This window comes from Solanum dulcamara, chromosome 4 (genome assembly GCF_947179165.1).
Source record: "Solanum dulcamara chromosome 4, daSolDulc1.2, whole genome shotgun sequence".
NCBI lineage: Eukaryota > Viridiplantae > Streptophyta > Magnoliopsida > Solanales > Solanaceae > Solanum > Solanum dulcamara.
In genome coordinates, this window is record NC_077240.1 from 7,082,372 (window position 1) to 7,102,548 (window position 20,177).

General features: G+C 36.3%; 3 protein-coding genes across 14 annotated transcripts; 1 reads left to right on the plus strand and 2 right to left on the minus strand.

Moving 5' to 3' along the window:
• Positions 1-599: 599 nt before the first annotated feature.
• LOC129885853 (uncharacterized) lies at positions 600-7,697 on the plus strand. Its single transcript, XM_055960306.1, has 11 exons — positions 600-967; positions 1,850-1,974; positions 2,948-3,392; positions 3,496-3,611; positions 3,749-4,532; positions 4,665-5,117; positions 5,247-5,435; positions 5,533-5,754; positions 6,269-6,590; positions 6,720-6,909; positions 7,046-7,697. The coding sequence occupies exons 1-11, from the start codon at positions 770-772 to the stop codon at positions 7,524-7,526; spliced, it is 3,525 nt and encodes a 1,174-aa protein (XP_055816281.1). The 5' UTR covers positions 600-769; the 3' UTR covers positions 7,527-7,697.
• Positions 7,698-8,720: 1,023 nt separating this feature from the next.
• On the minus strand, positions 8,721-12,499 carry LOC129885854 (uncharacterized). Of its 4 annotated transcripts, none has more exons than XM_055960307.1 (5): positions 11,810-12,499; positions 10,698-10,894; positions 9,877-9,975; positions 9,565-9,616; positions 8,721-9,337 (listed from the first exon to the last, which is right to left on the minus strand). In XM_055960307.1, exons 1-5 carry the CDS (start codon positions 12,252-12,254, stop codon positions 9,018-9,020), a joined length of 1,113 nt encoding a protein of 370 aa, XP_055816282.1. In that variant the 5' UTR covers positions 12,255-12,499; the 3' UTR covers positions 8,721-9,017. The 4 variants fall into 4 exon arrangements, with proteins under 4 accessions (XP_055816282.1, XP_055816283.1, XP_055816284.1 ...); XM_055960308.1 differs by having other exon boundaries at positions 8,721-9,227; positions 11,810-12,492; XM_055960309.1 differs by having other exon boundaries at positions 9,091-9,227; positions 9,565-9,630; positions 11,810-12,498.
• A 534-nt stretch (positions 12,500-13,033) lies between these two features.
• Positions 13,034-17,052, minus strand: LOC129885856 (uncharacterized). 9 transcript variants are annotated; one of them, XM_055960316.1, is made up of 6 exons: positions 16,694-17,051; positions 15,818-16,014; positions 14,425-14,535; positions 14,094-14,184; positions 13,855-13,906; positions 13,340-13,558 (listed from the first exon to the last, which is right to left on the minus strand). In XM_055960316.1, exons 1-5 carry the CDS (start codon positions 16,872-16,874, stop codon positions 13,881-13,883), a joined length of 606 nt encoding a protein of 201 aa, XP_055816291.1. In that variant the 5' UTR covers positions 16,875-17,051; the 3' UTR covers positions 13,340-13,558; positions 13,855-13,880. The 9 variants fall into 9 exon arrangements, with proteins under 9 accessions (XP_055816286.1, XP_055816287.1, XP_055816291.1 ...); XM_055960317.1 differs by having other exon boundaries at positions 13,340-13,568; XM_055960314.1 differs by having other exon boundaries at positions 13,340-13,774.
• Between the last annotated feature and the right edge of the window lie 3,125 nt (positions 17,053-20,177).

Sequence of the window (20,177 nt, forward strand, 5' to 3'; positions counted from 1 at the left end):
ATCTATCTATTAATAAATAACATGCTAGTTATTTTTACTATATCTATAAATAATGTCCATATTGTTATTTTGTTGTTGTTAACACAAATTTATGAATATTTTTAATAATTTTAAAACTTACAAATATAAGATAAGATATTTTGAAATAATTAATTATTTTTTAAAAAATTTATGACCAAACACATGATAAAACATCACTAAAAACTAATTTGTCAAGATGGGCCAAACGCTAACGAAATTTCACTGATCAATGTGGTTACGGTTGAAAGGGTAAAGTAGAAACATAAGCAGTGACGTGAGCAAAACGTTAAAAAAGGAACAAGCAGGGTTAAAACTGTAAAAGACACAGCTTCAAGTCGGAGTACCGTTGTGGGACAAAATAATGACGTGGCAGGCTTTCTGGATAAGAAATCCACTAATATTCCAACACGCCTTTTCTTCATTTTACACGCACTCTTGTGCATTTTTGACACACAAAAGCAATTCCATTATATATAATTTTTTTTTTATAAATAGAAAAAGAAAATCACCAAAAAGCTTCTAAATACATTTTACAAAACACAAAAAAGAAAAACTCTCTCTCTCTCTTCTTCACAAATCATCGCGACTTTTCTCGAAATTCAAATTTTAATTTCTCTTAAAGAGGTTTAAATATTCATAGATTTTTTTTTTTATAATTAATATTGTAATATTCATAGATCAAAAGCTCAAGTTTTAAGAAGTGATTTGATCGTTCGTTTTTCGGAGATTTTTTTTTTGGGAAATAGAGATGGAAGTGGAGTCGCCGGAAAGAGGGAAGATAGGTGGAATAGCGATAGAAATTCCGGCGAGTGATGACGGAGAAACGATATGGTCGCCGCTGAGGGTTCCACCTAGGCTTCTTCAAAAGCTATCGGAGCCTAAAACTTCTTCTCCTACTGCCGAAGAAATTGAGGCTAAGCTTCGTGGCGCCGATCTTCGTCGACAGGTCTTTAACTTTTTCCGATAAGCTGTACACAGTCGATAATCATTTTTTCTTTCTTTCTATTTTTAGGAATTACTCGGAATTAAAATTGATTCTTTTTTTGCTTCTACTTCCATGTCTTTAGTTTAACTGTTTATAGTGGATTTTTTTCCATTTTGGTAATAATTAGTTAAGCGTCTTTCAGATATTCTTCAAACTTGTAGGGAATCAGTTTTGTACAAAGTCCTGGTTTTGATTAGGTATATACTTTTTTCCCTAAATAATTTTTGTGTGTAGTGAAAAGCTTTACCTTTGTTGTAAAATTTTCGATCGTTAGTACGGTTGTTTGTTGTGTTAGGTAGAGGTGTGCGATTCTTTCCTTTATGTTACAGTTTTTTGTTAGGTGATGAAGAAAAAGACCATTTTCTGGTTTTTATTCATCCCTTCTTTTTAAAATATACTCAATCAAGCAATCTGGTTGTTGTTTATACTTTATCCCTCCTTTTAAACTATACTCAATCAAGCAATCAACTAAAGACTTCTTTTTTTTAAAAAATAATAATCAACTAAAGACTCAATCCTGTATCTGCTGTGATAAAAAAGTTATGTTTAGATATTTTCTTTATAAAATACAATATAGATGATCATAGTTCCACTGTTACCTTGATATTTTGCTAATATTTTCCTAATTTGCCTTTTCTTTTTTGGGGTATGATCTTTTAACAACTTCTTTGAGTTAATCACATGCTAATTCCTGGTTAATTTTTTTATTTGTTGGGTTTTTCATTAGCAGGGAGCATAAATATGAAAAAGTTACATAATTTTTTTCTGTCATGCTATTTCTTTTATGTTCTTTTTTTTTTTTGATAAACACTCCATTAAAACTTGCAATTTGGTATGAAGCAGAAATTCTATGAGTATCTATCAAGCAAAGCTAGACCGAAGCCCAGAAGCCCCTCACAGTCTCCAACTCATGGAGAAGATCTTGGACAGCGTCTTGAGGCTAAACTTCAGGCTGCTGAGGAGAAAAGGTAACAACTTCTTTTTATATAGTTTTGTTCCTGAATCTAAACTTTTCATAATATTTTTTCTGAGCAAACTTTCTGCTGAAATCCAACTGTACATTTTTGTGCAACTATGCATTTTTTTTTATATACACCTTGTTTTACAGAGGGAGCACTTTTGAAAGTGCTCAGGGGTTTTCATTGAATAATATAAAATAGTTAGCCATGTGATTGATCATAATTATGCTGACCACTCTAAATTATTACGTTTGCTGGTCTTTACCTTTCTCTATAGGCCTTTTTCAGTTTGTCATTATAGCAATTTGTGGGGCTGACATGTAACAGAATTATGTTCTCTTTGTTTGCCAGTCATTCAAAGTATCATTTTGCCGGACTTTCTTTTATTGTTCACTGTATTTCATTCATGATCCCCTCCTCTCCGACGGGGTTTGGGATTTTTTTTGTTAAATCACTGTGGATGTTCACTACTTAAGCTTTTTCTTCTCTAATTAATGTTATAGAATATCTGCTTGAGCTTGTTTATATCTCCATGTGTACTAATAGTTTCTTCTTCTTTTAAAGCAAACTATTTGAGTTGAAGATTCTTGTTTCTGGATTCAAACATTTTACTAGTGCATTTAACCAATATGGTCTACATTGAAGATCCTTTCAAAGGGAAACACAAACACATCCCATACTCAAGAATACTTGCCTAAAGAAAAGAAAAAAAGAGATGAAAAGCAAAAACAGGGGGAAAATGCTACGTTGATTTGATGTATGCGCATAATCTCTATTGTTTGCCTGATTTTTATAACTAGTAGAGTTAAAGAACTGATGGACTTCATGAAACTGAATGATTGTGCATGCCATGCTGCTAAATATCAATCTTTCACAATAAAATGAGTAAAACGACTGTTTTCTGTTTATGTTTTAGTAGGTTATTCTGTGTGACTGTAAGCCATTCCATTAGTTTTGACTTCTAAGTTCTCTCTATTTGCAGGATGAGCATTCTAGCGCAGGCTAAGTCGCGTCTGGCAAAATTAGATGAGTTGAGGCAGGCAGCTAAAAATGGAGCAGAAATGCGCTTCAGACAGGAACGAGCTGAACTGGGTACAAAGGTTGAGTTGCGTGTTCAGCAGGCTGAGGTAAATAGAATGCTTCTCTTAAAAGCTAATCGCCAAAGGAGGGCCACACTGAGGGAGAGGACATCTCAGTCATTACTACGCCGAATGGCTCGTGAGAGCAAGTATAAAGAACGAGTGCGTGCCGCAATTTGTCAAAAGCGTGCAGCTGCTGAGAAGAGGAGGATGGGATTGCTACAAGCCGAAAAGAGGAGGGCTTGTGCTAGAGTCATGCAAGCGCGGAGTGTTGCGAAGTCAGTTTCTCACCAGGAAGAGATCAAAAGAAGGGAAATGAAAATCAAAATAGAAGACAAGCTACAAAGGGTAACAGCATACACACTTGATTCAAGTTAAACAAATTTTAATGATCATGTCCTCTGTATAATGTGATACTATTTCTGTCACTTTGCAACTTAATAATGAACAGGCAAAGAGGCAAAGAGAAGAATACTTGATGCAGAGAGGAAAATCACATACTTCTTTTTGTGAAAGTTATGACAAGATACATGACCAGGCTTACCTGCTTTCAAGGAAATTAGCAAGGTAAGGGAAGTAGCAAACTCTCTTTCGTTACACAAATTGTCATAATATAAGTGAGCTCATTTTCCTAGTTGCATGAAATACTGTCGGTAAATAAGATAAAACGGATGTGGTAACATCTTGTAAGTATCCTTTTGCAGGTGTTGGAAGCAGTTCCTTGCACATGGAAAGACGACCTTCCATCTTGCAAAAGCTTATACTATGCTGAGTATTAATGAGAATACAGCTAAGGTAATGCCATTTGAGCAGCTAGCAATGAAGATTGAATCGCCTAATACACTACAGAGAGTGAAAGGTTTGCTCGATCGGCTTGAGCTTCGCTTCAAATTGTTGCGTGACGTTGACGGTGCCACAAGTACCATTGGTTGGGGCGACATTGATCATCTTCTCCATCTAGTAGCTACACCCAAAAAGAAGGCTACACCAAGGAGATCTCTCCACAGTGGTGGTGCAAAAAAAACAGTATCCAGCTTACCAGCAGCCAAAACTCCAGTTAAGTTGTTGCGGTATCCAGTTCGAATCGTGCTGTGTGCATATATGGTTCTAGGTCACCCTGATGCAGTGTTCAGTGGTAAAGGGGAGCGGGAGATTGCCCTGGCCAAATCTGCTGAAAAATTTGTCAGAGAGTTTGAACTGTTGGTAAGGATAATTTTGAATGGATCCATCCAGACCTCAGATGGGAATGCTGATTGTGGATTGGCAAGGCGCACGACCTTCAAGTCGCAACTCACAGAATTTGATTCAGCATGGTGCTCTTACTTGAATAGCTTTGTGGTATGGAAGGTTAAAGATGCCCAGTCTTTAGAGGAGGATTTAGTTAGAGCTGCTTGCCAGCTTGAACTCTCCATGATTCAAAAATGCCGAATGACTCCTGAAGGAGATGGTGGTGCTCTTACTCATGATCTGAAGGCTATCCAGAAACAGGTTTTTTACCCCTATTTTTTTTTGCATGAAGAAGTTGTTATTCCTTCAATATATGGTTCAGAAAATGTCGGTTCTTTCAAAAAGATCCATTCTTAGGAGCTTAGTTTTTGAGACATCATTACGGTCATGTAGGTGACAGAAGATCAGAGACTTCTCAGAGAAAAGGTGCTTAATATTAGTGGAGGTGCTGGTATTGAACGGATGGATAATGCAATTTCTGACACACGAAACAAATACTTTGAAGCTAAAGAAAATGGAAGTCCTGTGGGCTCTCCAATTATGCATTCAGTATCTCCAAGCCCAATTACTCTCGCAAGTGCCTCTTCTTCTCTTGGGGGTTCAAATAAAGGAGGGAATTTACTTGAGGTGAGTGATCAGAAGCCGAACCGTGTGGTGCGCACCTTATTTAGGAATGAACTGCCTTCAAAAGTCGGTTCTTCTGCCAACAATAGCATGCAGTCATCTCGTATTGATGAGGGATTGGAAATGGAGAATGAATTAATTGTGAACGAGTCTCTTCATGGTCAGCATCTGGAATTTGCTGAGTCTACAAAAGTTGCTGATAAATACGATAATAGTATTAAGGTAGGTGCATTCTTACATCTTGATTTACTAAACCAAAGCACATTTGGTCAGGCACCTGAAAACTGACCTGAAAACTGGAAGGGACAGTAGAAACTTTAATTGATTGTTCTGCCCTGATGACCTTTACAGGACAAAGTTAGAGAAACAATGGAGAAGGCTTTCTGGGATAGTGTCGTGGAATCCATGAAAAAGGATGAACATAGATACAACCGAGTTGTTGATTTAATGAGAGAAGCAAGAGATGAACTTTGTAGTTTGGCTCCTCAGAGCTGGAGACAAAAGATTAGTGAAGCTATTGATACAGACATTCTCTCTCAGGTACCTCCCAGATCATTAAGCTCATATGTCTGATTGTTTTTACCTTATGATATGAGCAAGTTCTTTATCCATCTAACAATTTGCCTTCCTTTTTTAGTTGTTGATCTCAGGCAAACTTGACATGGATTATCTTCAAAAGATCATGGATTTCACATTGGTAACTTTGCAGAAACTATCCTCTCCAGCTAAGGAGGATGAACTAAAAGCAAATTGTCAAAAGTTATTTGGAGAACTAGCTGATATATGTGGGGATGGGTCAGAGGATTCATTTATCCTGGCACTAGTCAGGGGTTTGCGTTTTGTACTGGAAGAGATGCAGGTAAAAATCTTTCTGGACATCTTTCATTCTTTCCATTGTTTAACTCATCACAACTAAAAAAATTTCTGCAAAGAGTGTTGTTTCAAAGTAACATTAGATGACCAGGATTTGATACTTGTAATACTATAGATATATACTGACTTTTTATTTTCTTTGTATTTCTCCCTCCTCTCCCCCTTTTTCTATGCTGCAGAATCGGGGGAGCATAAGTCATATGTAAGATGATAAATTATAGCATTTGTGTAGTCTAGATAGGACCTATTTCACATTCCAAAGAAAGTGTCCTGAGTGCGAGGATATTCTATTCTGATACAGGGGGGCACTGTCAAGTGTATGGTGTTTGAATTCATCTTGAAACATAATTGTTGTACCACTTTGCTTAACAAACAAGTCTTTAGACTAGAAATTTTCCATCAGCTATGTTTTTGAGGATGTTTGTGCTTCCAATTCTGCTTTCTCTGTTTTTTCCTTAACCCAGTATAAGGTGTCTGAAATTCCCTCTTTTTTTGTGCAGCTGCTGAAACAAGAAATAAGCAAGGCAAGGATTAGAATGTTGGAACCAATTCTCAAGGGACCTGCAGCGTTAGATTATTTAAGGAAAGCTTTCACCAAGCGTTATGGACTTCCTTCTGTGGCTATGACCGCCTTACCCTTGACACGGCAGTGGCTTTTATCTGTCAAAGATTCCATGGACCAGGAATTTAATGAACACAAGGAGGCTCTATCCAGCCTGACAAGTGGACAGGATTGTTTCCTTCCTTCTGCCACCCTTAAAACTGGAGGAAGCTTTTCAGTTAAAATGAATAAAAATCATGCTTCACCTTTGGCCTCTACAGGTTGGTTACCTCAGAGTCGGCCCCTTGCTTTACCCCTTTAAATTCCAAATGGCATCAGATTAATTTAGAGCAATCAACTGCCTAGGCTTCCTGTATCTTTTACATGATTAGTGACTGGCTTCTTTTCAGAAGCTGTAGATGAATTCCAAGAATGCACAGGGGACAAGATTGATTTATTGGTGAGGCTGGGCTTGTTAAAGTTGGTAAATGCAGTATCTGGTCTGACGCAAGAAGGGTTGCCTGAAACTATGCAGCTGAACTTCTTTAGACTAAGGTCTATTCAGGCAAAAATCCAAAAGATCATTGTAATAGCGACCAGGTAACTGTTACTACATCTCAGTCCCCTGCCCCTCCTGAAAGGAAAATAAAGAGGCTCCTAGATGCGAAATGCTCTTATTTTAATATTTTACTTGACCTTCGATGATCTACTTATCGACTTGATCATGATTCTGCAGCATTCTAGTCCAAAGACAGGTTCTTCAGAGTATGCAAATGGTATCAAGTGCAGCAGATATGGATAAAATTGTTCAGGGAAGTGCGAAAGCACTTTCTGAGCTCCTTGACTCCAACAATGATGCTGGTATTCAAGAGATCATTTCGATACTTGGCAAACCTTTAGATCATGGCCACGGTACTGATTTGATGAAGCTTCAGCAGACCAAAGAGATCATGGCAAGGATGTTATCCAAGAGCCTGCAAGCTGGGGATGCTATCTTTGTACATGTAGCCCGGGCAATATATTTGGCTGGAAGGGGAGTTGTACTCGGGGGAACCGGAAGACATGGAAGAGAATTGGTTGAAATGGCTCTGCGGCAGGTGGGAGCAACTGTTCTAATTGACGAGATTGTGGAAGCTGCTTCTGTATTGGTTATGGCAGCGCATGTGACAGTGAATGTTCATGGTCCTTGGTATGCACAGTTAGTAGATAATATGTGAAGGTATTTTACATTCTTTTGTATATATATCAGGGCAAGTAGTTAATTATTCTGTATCATCTAGCTGTGAATCTCAGTCACCCTAGATTGAGGGTTATTGTTATTGTAGTAATGTGACTGGAAACCTAGAGAATGTAAATATTTGCTTGAAATAATGGCCCAACTTAAAAGACCTGCTGACTTGCTTGTATATATACATTTAAGTTTGAGAAATAATTTGAATGCGCATTGGATTAAAAAATCTGTACGGTGCTGCACTACTACGACAGGAGAGCCTAAAACAGTGGCTATCAAGCCTATGCTCCAGAAACACACTTATTAAATTGTTTTATATTCTTCCGTTACTTGGGATGTGCTCTTGAGTTCTTCTAACAGGTGCTCAGAAGATAGCATTTGGAACGATCCATTCACCCTGCTAATCACGTGCTGCCTATTTTCAACTGATACAAAATGATTAAATGTTGTGATGTGGAGGTGTGCATAAGTTTTAAGAAGAAAAAACTTGAGAAGGCTCAAGAAAAGATGCATTTGTTTCATACATGAGAGGGAGATCATATATCTGAGAGGGGTTACAAAAGTTATATTAACGGCATACAAACTTCGTTGTTGCTTTACAGGTTTTTACAGCCAAGAGTATTCCTTACGACACTCTCTCGCTGTTGAAGACATTGGATCAAAGGGACTTCAATAATACAGTATACAAAGGATGGGTGTTGTTCAGAAATACAAATACCATAGTTGTCATATTCATTAATGGCTGCTTTTGGAAGTCGTGCTTTTTGAATTTTTAACCCAGTGATATATGCTGCTCTCTGATACTAGAAAGATACCCATAGCTTGATTGTTTAAACCTTGCCCAATGCAACCATTTTTTTGTAGCGCCTTATACTGTAATGAATGAGCAACTGACATGTCGCCAAAATTCCCTTGCACATAATTAATTAGTGTAACCCTCGTGTTCCATCTGTGGTGCATTTTATTTTATCTTCTTCCCTCATTTGATTCTCTTTGGGATTTTGTCAATAGCTATTTCAGAAGGCATAAATAATCCGAGGATTAGTTAATCTAAAAAGGTTGCCCCTATATTCAACAGCTGTAACGACTCATTAAAAGCTATGGAGCACTCAAAAAGTAAATAATCCCTAATGATACTAGATTTCTCCCTCCACAATGACAAGGGGGTACTTCGCATAGCTAGAACCCAAAGTGATAGCAGGAGTAATATAAAGAAAGCCGAAGCCCCTTAAATACAGGTCTTGTTCAAGTAAAGGTCGTAAACTCATTATTAGTACAAGAAGCTGGTAGTTTTCTGACGACTATATTCCATTCAGATTAAAGAATATATGACGAAGTGGAAAAGCGATCAACTAAATGAGTATATACACTATACATTCTATCTGTACAGACTGGCAGGTAAAGGAAAGAGAACTGCATCATAAGGCAAGTCCATCTCAAACTTGACGCGCGCAACCACAAAAGCAGAGGAAAATCTTTAGAAATCCAAAATCTTCAAGCTCCACAATGACTTGACGACAAACATCTGCTTCACCAGCTGGCAGCTGTCAATGAGCAGCAAAATCAGCCTCAGCCATTTCCCTAACATGTCGGAAACGCCTTCGTCGAAGATACAGCCCAACCAAATATAACACCGAGGATAGTGCAATGGCAGAGTAATCAAACACATCAATGACATTTTGACGGCCTGCAGTGAAATGGCAATAAACAAAAGGTCAATGCAAAGAGAAATGCACCTTGAGTTCTTCACCAATAGCACTCCAGCGTGCAAGAAGGGTGGACAAAGAAAAGCTCTCACTGCAATTAAATAGAGGAGACTAGTCTCAATAGTAAAGAGTAAAAGACACCCAAAAAATGGATTTTCTCAGCTTCTATTTACCTTTCAGTAGCCACCTCTGCCTGTAATGCAACAGAGAGATTCATAGTTTATATACTTCTACTAAAAGACCAAGATTACATCAATTTGCTCAATTATTATTCTTCAAAATCTACACCCATCAAGTTCAACTAGCAGATGTGAGTACCTATTCTGAGAAAATCAAAGGGGCTGAGTGTGTAAAGGAGTCCCAGGAACATCTGCAAGAAATTATCTGCTTCAGCGGATAAGTTCAAGAAATGAGGTTACTACAATATATTAAAGAATAGAAAGGCAAAGTAGATAAAGATAGTAAATCAGAAGACCAGAAAATTAATAAATTATGAGAATTTGATGTTCACTTCTGAAATAAATAATTGAGGAAGAATATTGACTGTAGAGCTATAATGCCAAATATTACAGATAGCTGATTAAAGTAGTAATGTAGCAGTCATCGCATTTAGCTGTCAGACGAACTTACAGCAAAAATTCGCAATTTGTTCAAATGAGCACCAGGCCTGTCAGGATTCAACATTTCATTAAACACTCTCTTCATGTAAAAGGGCAGTCCAAGAACCTTCTGCAGAAAATAGAAAGAGAAGGATTAAAAATAAGGAAAAATGTGGTGCTCTGCTGTTACTTAATGGTAAGCCAGCACTTATATCTGCAAAAAGTGTAGGATTAGAAACCACTGAAAATATTGCTTTGCTATTATTTAAGAGAGATAAAAATTTAAATAAAGACACACATTATGTATTGTACACATTTATTAGGTTGATGTAAAATCAGGTGCAACTAACTTTTTTTTTACAAACCATAGATAGGCAAGAGGATACCTTAAGCAACAAACCAGCAAAATATAAGACACACGATATGTATTATATTTGTTAGGTTCAACTAGCTTTGTTTAACAAACCATAGGTAGGCAGGCAAGAGGATTATCCGTAAACAGTCGGCACAAATCTGATTAATTCAATTGATACCACAAACATTGTCTGATTTCCTAATTTGCCTAATCTCTTGCTGAATTCGCGGAGATCACATATTAAAGACTTTCTCTACAAGGATATTAATGACCTTTACTTTCCAAGTACATGATCTTGAACTCGAACTAAATGGATTAAGCAAGAAGATATTCTGCTTTGAGCTTGAAAGAACCAAAGGACAATGCACAAATAGATCCCAATCAAAAACATAGACACACAACGTCCAAACAGATGGTACACCACATGCTTTAAATATAAGGATAATCCCATCTACGCAATCTAACATATGATAGAATAACATCCGAGTCAAACGCACCAGCATGAGGCCATAAGTGCCACCTACAAAAAGGCGATTATACTTTCGAACTTTTTTCAAGACCTCAATCACGTCAGCGTCCTGCTGACCATACAATGATGCCTCAGGTGCCAAATCAGTAAGCTTACTCGAACACATGGGGCAGTTACAAGGCTGAAGTGCGGCCCCATAGTTCCAGTATTGCAAAATGCAACCTCCTACACACGGAAAAACCAAATTGTAAAGAATATGTTGACAGAAAAAAGTACCCGAGGAAAAGCTTGATAGAAACAACTTCAATACAAACAACTGTGATGGTCGACTGGACAAGAAGTGGCTTTATCAAAAATACACAGTTAAGAATGCAATTACTTTTTCTCTACCAACATTCAAACAATTAAACATATAAGAGTACAGGAGAAGCTTGACACCTCACTCTCCAAAGAGGATACAAAACCAGGATTAGTAAACTTATGAGATAACAGATCTCAACAATGTTCAAGAAAATTCAAATATTGTCCTAATCAATAAGATGCCATAGGAAGGATATTTTCCTACTTCGGTTGCATCACATTATGATTATCTTCTCCTATCTAAACCTCAGCATTGACAGAAAAAGGGATTCCAAATAAAATAGTGTTTTTTATAAATAAATAAAATAGTGGATTATAACCCTAACGTATTTCAGATATCAACCAAACCACTGAAAAAGGTAAGAGTGATTGAGTAAAATGATTCAACATGAGCTGCACATCGTTAAAGCCTCCTAATGAACCTAAAAAATTACGGGATTAAGCCGGCTTTCCAACTATATCTTCTTCTTTTCTTAACAGCTTAATCCAACTATATGTAATTTCATGTGGTGCTTTCACATTCTTCACCGTCAATTTCCAAGGCGAGTTGCTAAATCTAAATGTAGTGTGAAAACCACTATCCCACTAGCATCGGCTAGTAGTTAAGAAATTTCAGAGAAGAGCGAAGAACATCCATCTGCACCATATAGACCCAATTCATTCGCAAAATAACTGCACATAATCAATTTCATGGAAAACAAATGATATCCTTGAGCTATTATAATAACAAAATAAAGATGGAAATGAACCAGAGATTTAAGACAAGCAAAAATGTTTTACCGCAGTACCAGTGGCCACAGGGACCTCGGCAAGGAACGACAAAATTGCCAAAGCAAATAGGACAACAATCATCAGTAGGAGGCTTGTCCGTCCTCAGAAACGTATTCTCTGTCTCAGCAACCACAAGGCTCTTCGAAGATGCACCATCCAACTCCCTACGGTCCTCATCCTCAGCTGTCGGTTCACGATTACCTTCCTGCTCATCCTCTATCTCCGTCCCTGAAAAGGACGTCGTATTCACCTCGTCCTCATCCTCCGGCGACTCATATCCCATTTCTTCCTCCTCCTCCTCCGAATTTATCACGGCGGCGGAAGATGCCGTTTCCTCTTCTCGTCCGTCACCGGAATCGGAAGCTAAGTCGGAAAGCATAGGTGGAGAAGGTGGGATAGGGTTAGGGTTTTGATTATGATTTGGTAGAGGAAGACTATTGAGGAAGAATTTCATGATAGCAGAAATAATGGAAATGGAAGCTGTTTTTGTTTAGAAAGTTTGTTTTTATATAATGCGGAAATGTTGATGACGTGCCTGAAAAATTTGATCCCTGCTCGCACACTTTCCAGAAATGACCTCATCACCTTTCTCGTCTTATCCTTTTCTTGTATTTACCTCTTTCACGGGAAACATCATTTTTACGCTTCTTTGCAAATACGTTTTTCCTTTTAATTAATTAGAATTCTTTTTTAATTTAAATTATAATTGATCACAAAGCTCATTAAATTATCTAGTTACCAATGAATTAGCCAAGTATTTTAGATTATGTCTTACAAAATTTGTAATACACTTCTTAAGGTTAAAAATATTTAGTTAATCTCAATTAAAAGAAATTGCAAAAATCATTTATATATTTCAACTTTAAATGTCTAATCACCCCCCTTCAGATTTAAACAATTGACACAATGAGCTTCAATTATTTTCGGGGTATTGTGCTAGAATCTTTTGAAAATTTTATTTTTTAGTTTGCCTAGGAACAAAATTACCCAAGGGGTTATGTATTATTTCAATAATGAAAGGGACACATTTTCCTTTCTTCTTTGGGGAGAATCAAGCAACTTCTTTAGTTAATGTAAGCAACTAGGAAATGAGTATAATAAATCCAAAAAAGCATATCATAAGAATAGCTCAGACTTGATGCTTTAACCATGAATGTGCCAATCTCAATAAGCAGGTAACCACATATCATGCTGTAAATTTCTGAAATTAATCTCGAAGAATTGGCGATAATATACCACTTGACCACGAGCCTTAATCTTGGATTACTAATTGATGGAATACTTGAAAATCCACTAAGTTCGAATATGAACCAAAAGCATGCTAAGCACTTGTTAATTAGAGTTTTAAGACTAATATGTATGACCTATCAGTGGGAGGAAGAATTAAGATCTCTTGGCCACCAACAAAATGATAGACGAAAACGGTTTAAAATAACCTCCCTAAAAGAAAAAAGAAAAAACTGCAGGGGAATCTCTTTTTTAGGCAAGAAACGTTGAGATATATTCACAGACAAGGACTTCTCAGTGAGCTGGCATAGGCTTTCAATCAGGCTGTACTGGTAGAACAGCCAACTGTCTCACACGACGACGAAGCACCCATCTACGGTATAGGCCAGCCAAAGAGAAAATGGCCACCGTGGCAATAGCACAGATGTCAAACAGTCTCCAGATTCCCAGTCCTCCTATAAACAAGTAATTTATCAGCTTATGTTCAAAATGCAGCAACATCCTGTCAATGGCTGCATATAGAATCGAGACCTGGAAAGTCCTAGAAGTGAAATTAGAATAGTTTCTCTACAGACCAAACAAATAACTTATTCTACGAGATAATAATTTCTTGTTTCATCAGAAGCAGTATAGTCAACTCTATTAAGTTGCATTCTGAAGATCAGCATGACCATATATTAATGGTATAAATGACACTAAAATCATCAGCGGCACGTACAAAGGATGAGATTCTTCAGTGTCTCATGGCTGCAGATAACCATAAAGTTTAACATGCATGCCATGCAATACAAATCTTATTCTTTAATAGAGTATGACAAGTAGAATACCAGTAGGAATGAACTGGAATTGGCAGCTACAGTAGATCCAACTCAGGAACAACTGCAGTAGACATAAGGAATTTACTTCAGGGCAACCAATTGCGACGAAAGCAGCTAAAGCATAAACAATCAGAAAAACGAACTATACAATAAAGACGATTTAGAGCATAATTACATCATAAATCAAGAAGCAATGTTCAATAAGATAAGTGGTATTTTGGTTTAGCATAGTACAGTACTTAGATTACCAATGTATGCAATATTCCAGGGATTCTCCATGTCACCGACAACCTCACAGAGGAATTTAACCAAAATTGTCCTAGGGTACTTCATGAGAATCTATGCTTCACCCAGAACAGAGCACATCCAAAGAAAATGGATTATTTTCTCTCAGAATGCAAGGTTATTGAGTAATCATAATCATTAAAAAAAGCAACAAGATTGCACGGCAACTCAAATGTCCCCCTTTTTTAGACCTTCCAGCATTTACATAACTATGCATAGACCTTCTACAAGTAATATTGAAATAAGAATCCAGAAGTTATTGGAAGATTCCCAACTAACTCTTTAAAAACTTACTGCAAGAATGCGCATCAAGTAATAGTTTAAACGAACTTGATCAGGATCCATCAGTGTGTCCATCAGCGCTTGGAAAATTCTCCTCGTTAAAAGTGGTAGTGCTAGTACCTTCTGCGGGAAAGAGAAAGAGAACATATAAAATCAGACTTATCAGAAACATATTATTCTGAAGTTTTAAAATGAAACAATAACATGAATCAATTTGTTTCACTTCATCAATGATTTCTCTCTGTAAAGAGAAAAACTTCCCTAATTCCATTATGTTGTATAGGCACAGTTGTAGCAATAAAGAGTTCATGAGGAACAAATGCATGGCTGCAACACCCAAATATTAACTTATTGTCAAAGATTACATTATTCACCAATGCTAGTAAACAACTTGCATCAGAGGTAAGTTATACTTGTGATATGCTTCACTTATACTAAACATGCTTGTACTAGTCACCAAGAATACTGGAACAACCATGTTATTAGAGTAGCTCTTTTGGAGTTGGGACCAGAAATTGTTAGGAGTTGTCTGCATCAGATCTGTCCCCCTTTTGCTAAATGTCATTGTACCACATCAGAAAGAAGGGCATCAGCTAAAAGGTTGATTCTGTTACGACCTTTTATTTGTATCACTACCAGACTGCTTATTACCGCTTCCTGAATAGTTAAATCTGCACCAACTTCAAACAGAATTTCTAAAATGCACCTCGTATCTAATTAAAGCTACTTACCTAAGGGTAATGCTACACAAGTTCCTACCATATTATGCGATTATTTCATATAATGGGGAAAGAAACAAAGAGAGGTTGGTATTGTAAAAGGATGAAGCGACATTCACAATAAGTAGGGGAACTAGTTTGGATACTGTTATAGAAAACATTACTGAAGGAGACATCAATGATACATACAGTAAATGATGCTTAACGGTCATGAATGCCATTGTCCATCTACTGCAGAATGGCAAAATAGTTGAATTCAAGTTAGCAGCTTTTGTATCATAGATCTTAAAATACCAAAGTTGTTCCCTATAACAAATGGCCCATCTTGAGAGCTTTAGATATGAGGACAGAACCTAATAAGATGCAAGAATATAATAAAACTAACTCACGTTTGTCATGCAGAAAATCCCAAAACCAAATCTTGCATCTCATTTGTACTTGCAGAAAGCAAACAGTTTCAGTTTAAACCAGAAATTATCATGTAATCTGCTCTGGCCATTAGACCCTTCACAAAACAAAATATCTTTATCCGGAGATGCTGCTAACAGAGTTTTATGAGAACCAAAAAAGGAAAAAAGACCCAACTAACACCACCGCTCCTCAAATAAAAAAGTAAGATGTATACATTAAAAATGTACAACTTAGAATCAAATTGCAGAAATGGAGCTCTAAGATAGCAGCCTTACCTGAAAAAACCCATAAGCACCACTTATGTAGAGATGATTGTACCGCCTAATCTTTTTAAGCAGTTCCACAACATCCTCTTCCTGTTGAACAAGTAATGATGTCTCCGGTACCAATTTACTTATGAGGCAGCAGCATATTGGGCACTTGCACCGGCACAGTGTTGATCTGTAGTACCACAGCTGCAATATGCAACTTGCTGCGGAACAAGGGAAAAGCAGACAAGGAAATCATAATCTACATACTTTACGTGTGAGCATTGTGTGTATACACACAGACAACTTTTCCCAATCAAAAAATGGTATTAGCATAATTATCTGAAATCTTGTTTTTTGGAGCAAGTTCTTAATCAAGTAAGTTGCAAAACAAAACAAAAATGTGAGACTAGTTAAAAATGTTTCTCCAATAAGAATTTCTTAGCTGCTCTTAATCACTTCCTTTTATAAATCTCTCTACTTTTAGCTAGATCACTTGTTTTAATTGGTAAAGTTGCTGCCATGTGACCAGGAGTTCACAGGTTCAAGCCTTGGAAACAGCCTCTGGCAGAAATGCAAGGCAAGGCTGCGTACAGACCCTTGTGGTCAGGCCCTTCCCCGGACCCCGCGCATAGCGGGAGCTTTAGTGCACCGGGCTGCCCTTTTTTTTTTACTTGTTTTAATTGTTAACCCCTAACTCACTAAAATATTAGGAAAGAAAACATCGTCAATTCGTCATACTCTGGATTTATTCTATTATTCAAACTAACTCAACTAAACACGGAAAAATCCATCAAATGATTTTCAGAAGCGAAAATTTTCCCTACTAAAAGTAGTCAAAATTCTGAAAAGAAAAGCAAACAGGTAGTAGTAACTAGAAAGTAAAGGATGGTAGAACAGTACCACAAAACCAGTGACCACAGTTTGTTTTGCAAGGAATGGAGAAATTCCCAAAGCAAATGGGACAACAGTCATCCTCTGGTGGCTTTTCACTTTCACTTCTTCTCTTTACACCTTCTTCCTCCTCCATCTTAACATCTCCCTCCTTTTTTGAGCTAGAAATGTTAGGGTTTTTCATAATCATCCTACTAGAAAAATGTTACAGTCAGCTGATCTCATACCACCCCATCAACTATACACAAATCCAGAAAATAAGCAGTAGATCCTTCCGTTTTTGCACTTAAATTTCTTCAAGACGAAAACCAGAAAGAGAGCAGAGCAGTAATACTGATAGCAGACATAGAAAATGCAGAGAATAGTCACCGCGAAATTACTTACATGGCACGTTAGGCTATTTGACACGTTTCAATTGCCTGACAAAGTGGGTCCCATACTTTTTGTCCTGTTCTAGATTTTGATTTAATTAATTGTTTCTGATTCAGCAAATCTTATCCCTTTTATGAAAGGAGTCAATATACAAGAAAAAATATGGACTAATTTAAATTAAGTTATAACTTAAAAGTGAATTTTCTATCCTTCCTTATTCAAACTCTGCGCTAAATACTTTTAACTATCCAAATCAAGCAATTATAATTGATTTAAATAATATAAAAGGGATAAATTATTAATGTCCTTAGAAATAGACTTATTTTTTATTCAAATTTGACCCGTGAATTAAACAAAAATTCATAAAATAAAATTACTGAGACGATGAAGAGGTTTTAAAAAAATATATATAGTATCTAGAATTTAAAATCTGAAACCTTAACGTGAATTTTAAACCCTTAAATCATTGAATCAATCTCGTATTGTGTGCTTAGGAAATTCAAACCATCTCTCAATATATATATATTAAAAAATTATTATATATATTGTGTAATTTTATAATTGAAAGAATTCAAGTGAACCAACCTTCCCCAATTCGCCTCATTAACAAAGTTTAATAGTGAGGAAAACTGATTAGACAAGATATGACACATTTATAGCTTACTGAGGTTATAACCTTAGATAGGAAGATGTGAAAAAACACGAATTAGGATAGAAGGTTAGTACGCAAGAATGAGTCCATACTACTAGGTAGGAGTGCTTTTTCTTATTGTCCTTACTAATAGTCGTAGGACTACTCTTGTAATTTTTTATTCTTCGATTTTTGTGACTATCTATTATTTCGTGTAGTTTATTTATGGTATAATTCTATTGTAATATTGTTATGTTAATACTTTCATTATGCCTTTTCTTAAATTATCTTTTTCTTGAGTCTGAATTTATTGAAACAATATCTCTACCTTACCTTCAAGAGAAAGGTAAAATTTACCAAGATATTATCCTTTTCAAATCTTACTATTATAAAACTATACCGAATGTATCGTTGTTAATATACTTATTCTCCGCAAGGAGGATTGGATAAACCTCTTACCATGCCCTTGATGGGCCCTACTTCATGTACAAAAATATCTACTTCCTATTCTTCTTTTCTTTCTTTTCCAAGATAAGAAAGAGAAATATTTTTGTTGAAATATCTTTACAACAACAATAATAATAACATATTCAGTGAAATTCCACAAGTGAGATCTGGAGAGGGTAAGATGTACACAGATCTTACCACTACCTCATGGAGATGGAGATGTTGTTTTCGAAAGACCATCGGCTCAAAAATCACAATCTCAAGTAAGAGAGAAAACAAATAATATATATAGCATTCTATATATATAAAGGCACGCCTAGACCTACGATCCCTTAAATCGACAAAACAAGAACAATAACAAGAGTAAGGTAATGTGACAATCAAAGGCAATAACAACACAACTATAAAGGCATGCCTAGACCTACGACCCTCTTAAATCGACACAGAGTAAGACACTATTCTATTCCAATTAGCCTTCTACCCTAATCTGCGACCTCCACTCATTTCTATCTAAGGTCATATCCTCGGTGATATGGAGTAGCCTCATATCTTATCTAATCATTTCTCTTCAATACTTTTTTGGTCTATCCCTACTCTTCCGCATAACCCCCAACTCTAACTGCTCGCACTTCCTAACTGGGGCGTCGACACCCCTCCTCTACACATGTCCAAACCATCTCAGTCTCGCTTCTCTCATATTGTCTGTCACAGGTGCCACTCCTACCTTCTCCCGAATAACCTCATTCCTAATCTTATCACTCCTAATGTGTCTACACATCCATCTCAGCATCCTCATCTCCGCAATATGCATCTTCTGAACCTGAAAGTTCTTTACTGACCAGCACTCCACTCCATATAACAACGCTGGTCTAACCACCATTTTGTAGAACTTACCTTTAAGTTTAGGTTGTACTTTCTTATCACATAGGACTCTAGAGGTAAGCCTGCACTTCATCCACGTTTTCCCAATGCGGTGTGTGACATCATCATCGATGTCCCTACTACTCTGGACGATGGATCCAAGGTATTTAAAGCTTTCTGTCATGGGGATAGGTTGAGTGGCAAGCCTCACTTCCGTGCCCTCTTCATCTATCGCAACACTAAATTTGCACTCCAAGTATTCTGTTTTGGTCTTGCTCAGTCTGAACTCATTGGACTCCGGCGTTTGTCGCTAAACCTCCAACCTATCATTAACTCTGTCCCGAGTCTCATCAATCAAAACTATGTCGTCAGCAAATAGCATACACCATGGGACCTCTTCCTGAATAGAACGTGTCAGCTCATCCATCGCCAAGGCAAAAAGAATTGAAATATCTTTTATAAATGGAGTCAAAATAATTTTTTAAAAAATCCACCGTAACAAACACACCCCATGTCTCATACTAAAATTTTGTGGTATTTCTTTTGTCCATAAAAGAACAAATTATACAATGTAAGATGCAATTACATCTAATTTTCATTACTAATATATTATTTGAACACAGAATCAACATACAAAAAGTATTACGTCTATTTTAATTTATGTTAAAAAAAAATAGTTCATTCAAAAATGAATGTTGTCTATTTCTTCTTAGTAATAAAATAATTTTTAAACTTTTTATTTTATTTTTGATGGAATAATTTATAGTCACATAAATATACTAAGATTAAAACTACTTATTTATTTCGTATATTGATTCCAATCATTTCGGGATTTGCAGGTCTCTCTCGTGTACAGAAATATCTACTTTTCCTCAGTTGTTTCGATTTATTAGTCTTATTTATTTTAAATATCTCTCTTTTTTTCTAATAATTTTTAACTCTAACTTTTCACTATAATATTTAAATTAAAAAATTAAAAAATAGTTTTGCCTATTCTACATATTTTAGTTTAAAATTATAAAATTAAAGTCTTTTTTTACTTTCAAATCAAAATCAGATAAGTAAATTGAAACAGAGGAAATACCTATTCTTGAAATTTGGAATCGATTAATTAAAAAAATACACTAATATCGTGATCCCAAAGATTACCTAGGTTCTTTTTAAGGGTAATTTTTCTCACTT

Excerpts from the sequence above, each read along its gene's own strand:
- LOC129885853 (XM_055960306.1), top strand. The coding sequence starts at position 770 with ATGGAAGTGGAGTCGCCGGAAAGAGGGAAGATAGGTGGAATAGCGATA. Across the intron at positions 1,975-2,947 it reads CAGGCTGCTGAGGAGAAAAG|GATGAGCATTCTAGCGCAGG; the intron begins GTAACAACTTCT and ends CTCTATTTGCAG. Across the intron at positions 5,436-5,532 it reads ATACAGACATTCTCTCTCAG|TTGTTGATCTCAGGCAAACT; the intron begins GTACCTCCCAGA and ends TTCCTTTTTTAG.
- LOC129885854 (XM_055960307.1), bottom strand. The coding sequence starts at position 12,254 with ATGAAATTCTTCCTCAATAGTCTTCCTCTACCAAATCATAATCAAAAC. Across the intron at positions 9,617-9,876 it reads ACAAATTGCGAATTTTTGCT|ATGTTCCTGGGACTCCTTTA; the intron begins GTAAGTTCGTCT and ends AATTTCTTGCAG. Across the intron at positions 9,338-9,564 it reads CTTTGATTTTCTCAGAATAG|TGAGAGCTTTTCTTTGTCCA; the intron begins GTACTCACATCT and ends ATTTAATTGCAG.
- LOC129885856 (XM_055960312.1), bottom strand. The coding sequence starts at position 16,874 with ATGATTATGAAAAACCCTAACATTTCTAGCTCAAAAAAGGAGGGAGAT. Across the intron at positions 14,536-15,817 it reads GTGCTTATGGGTTTTTTCAG|AAGGTACTAGCACTACCACT; the intron begins GTAAGGCTGCTA and ends TCTTTCCCGCAG. Across the intron at positions 13,483-13,854 it reads ATTCCAGTTCATTCCTACTG|GAGGACTGGGAATCTGGAGA; the intron begins GTATTCTACTTG and ends ACTTGTTTATAG.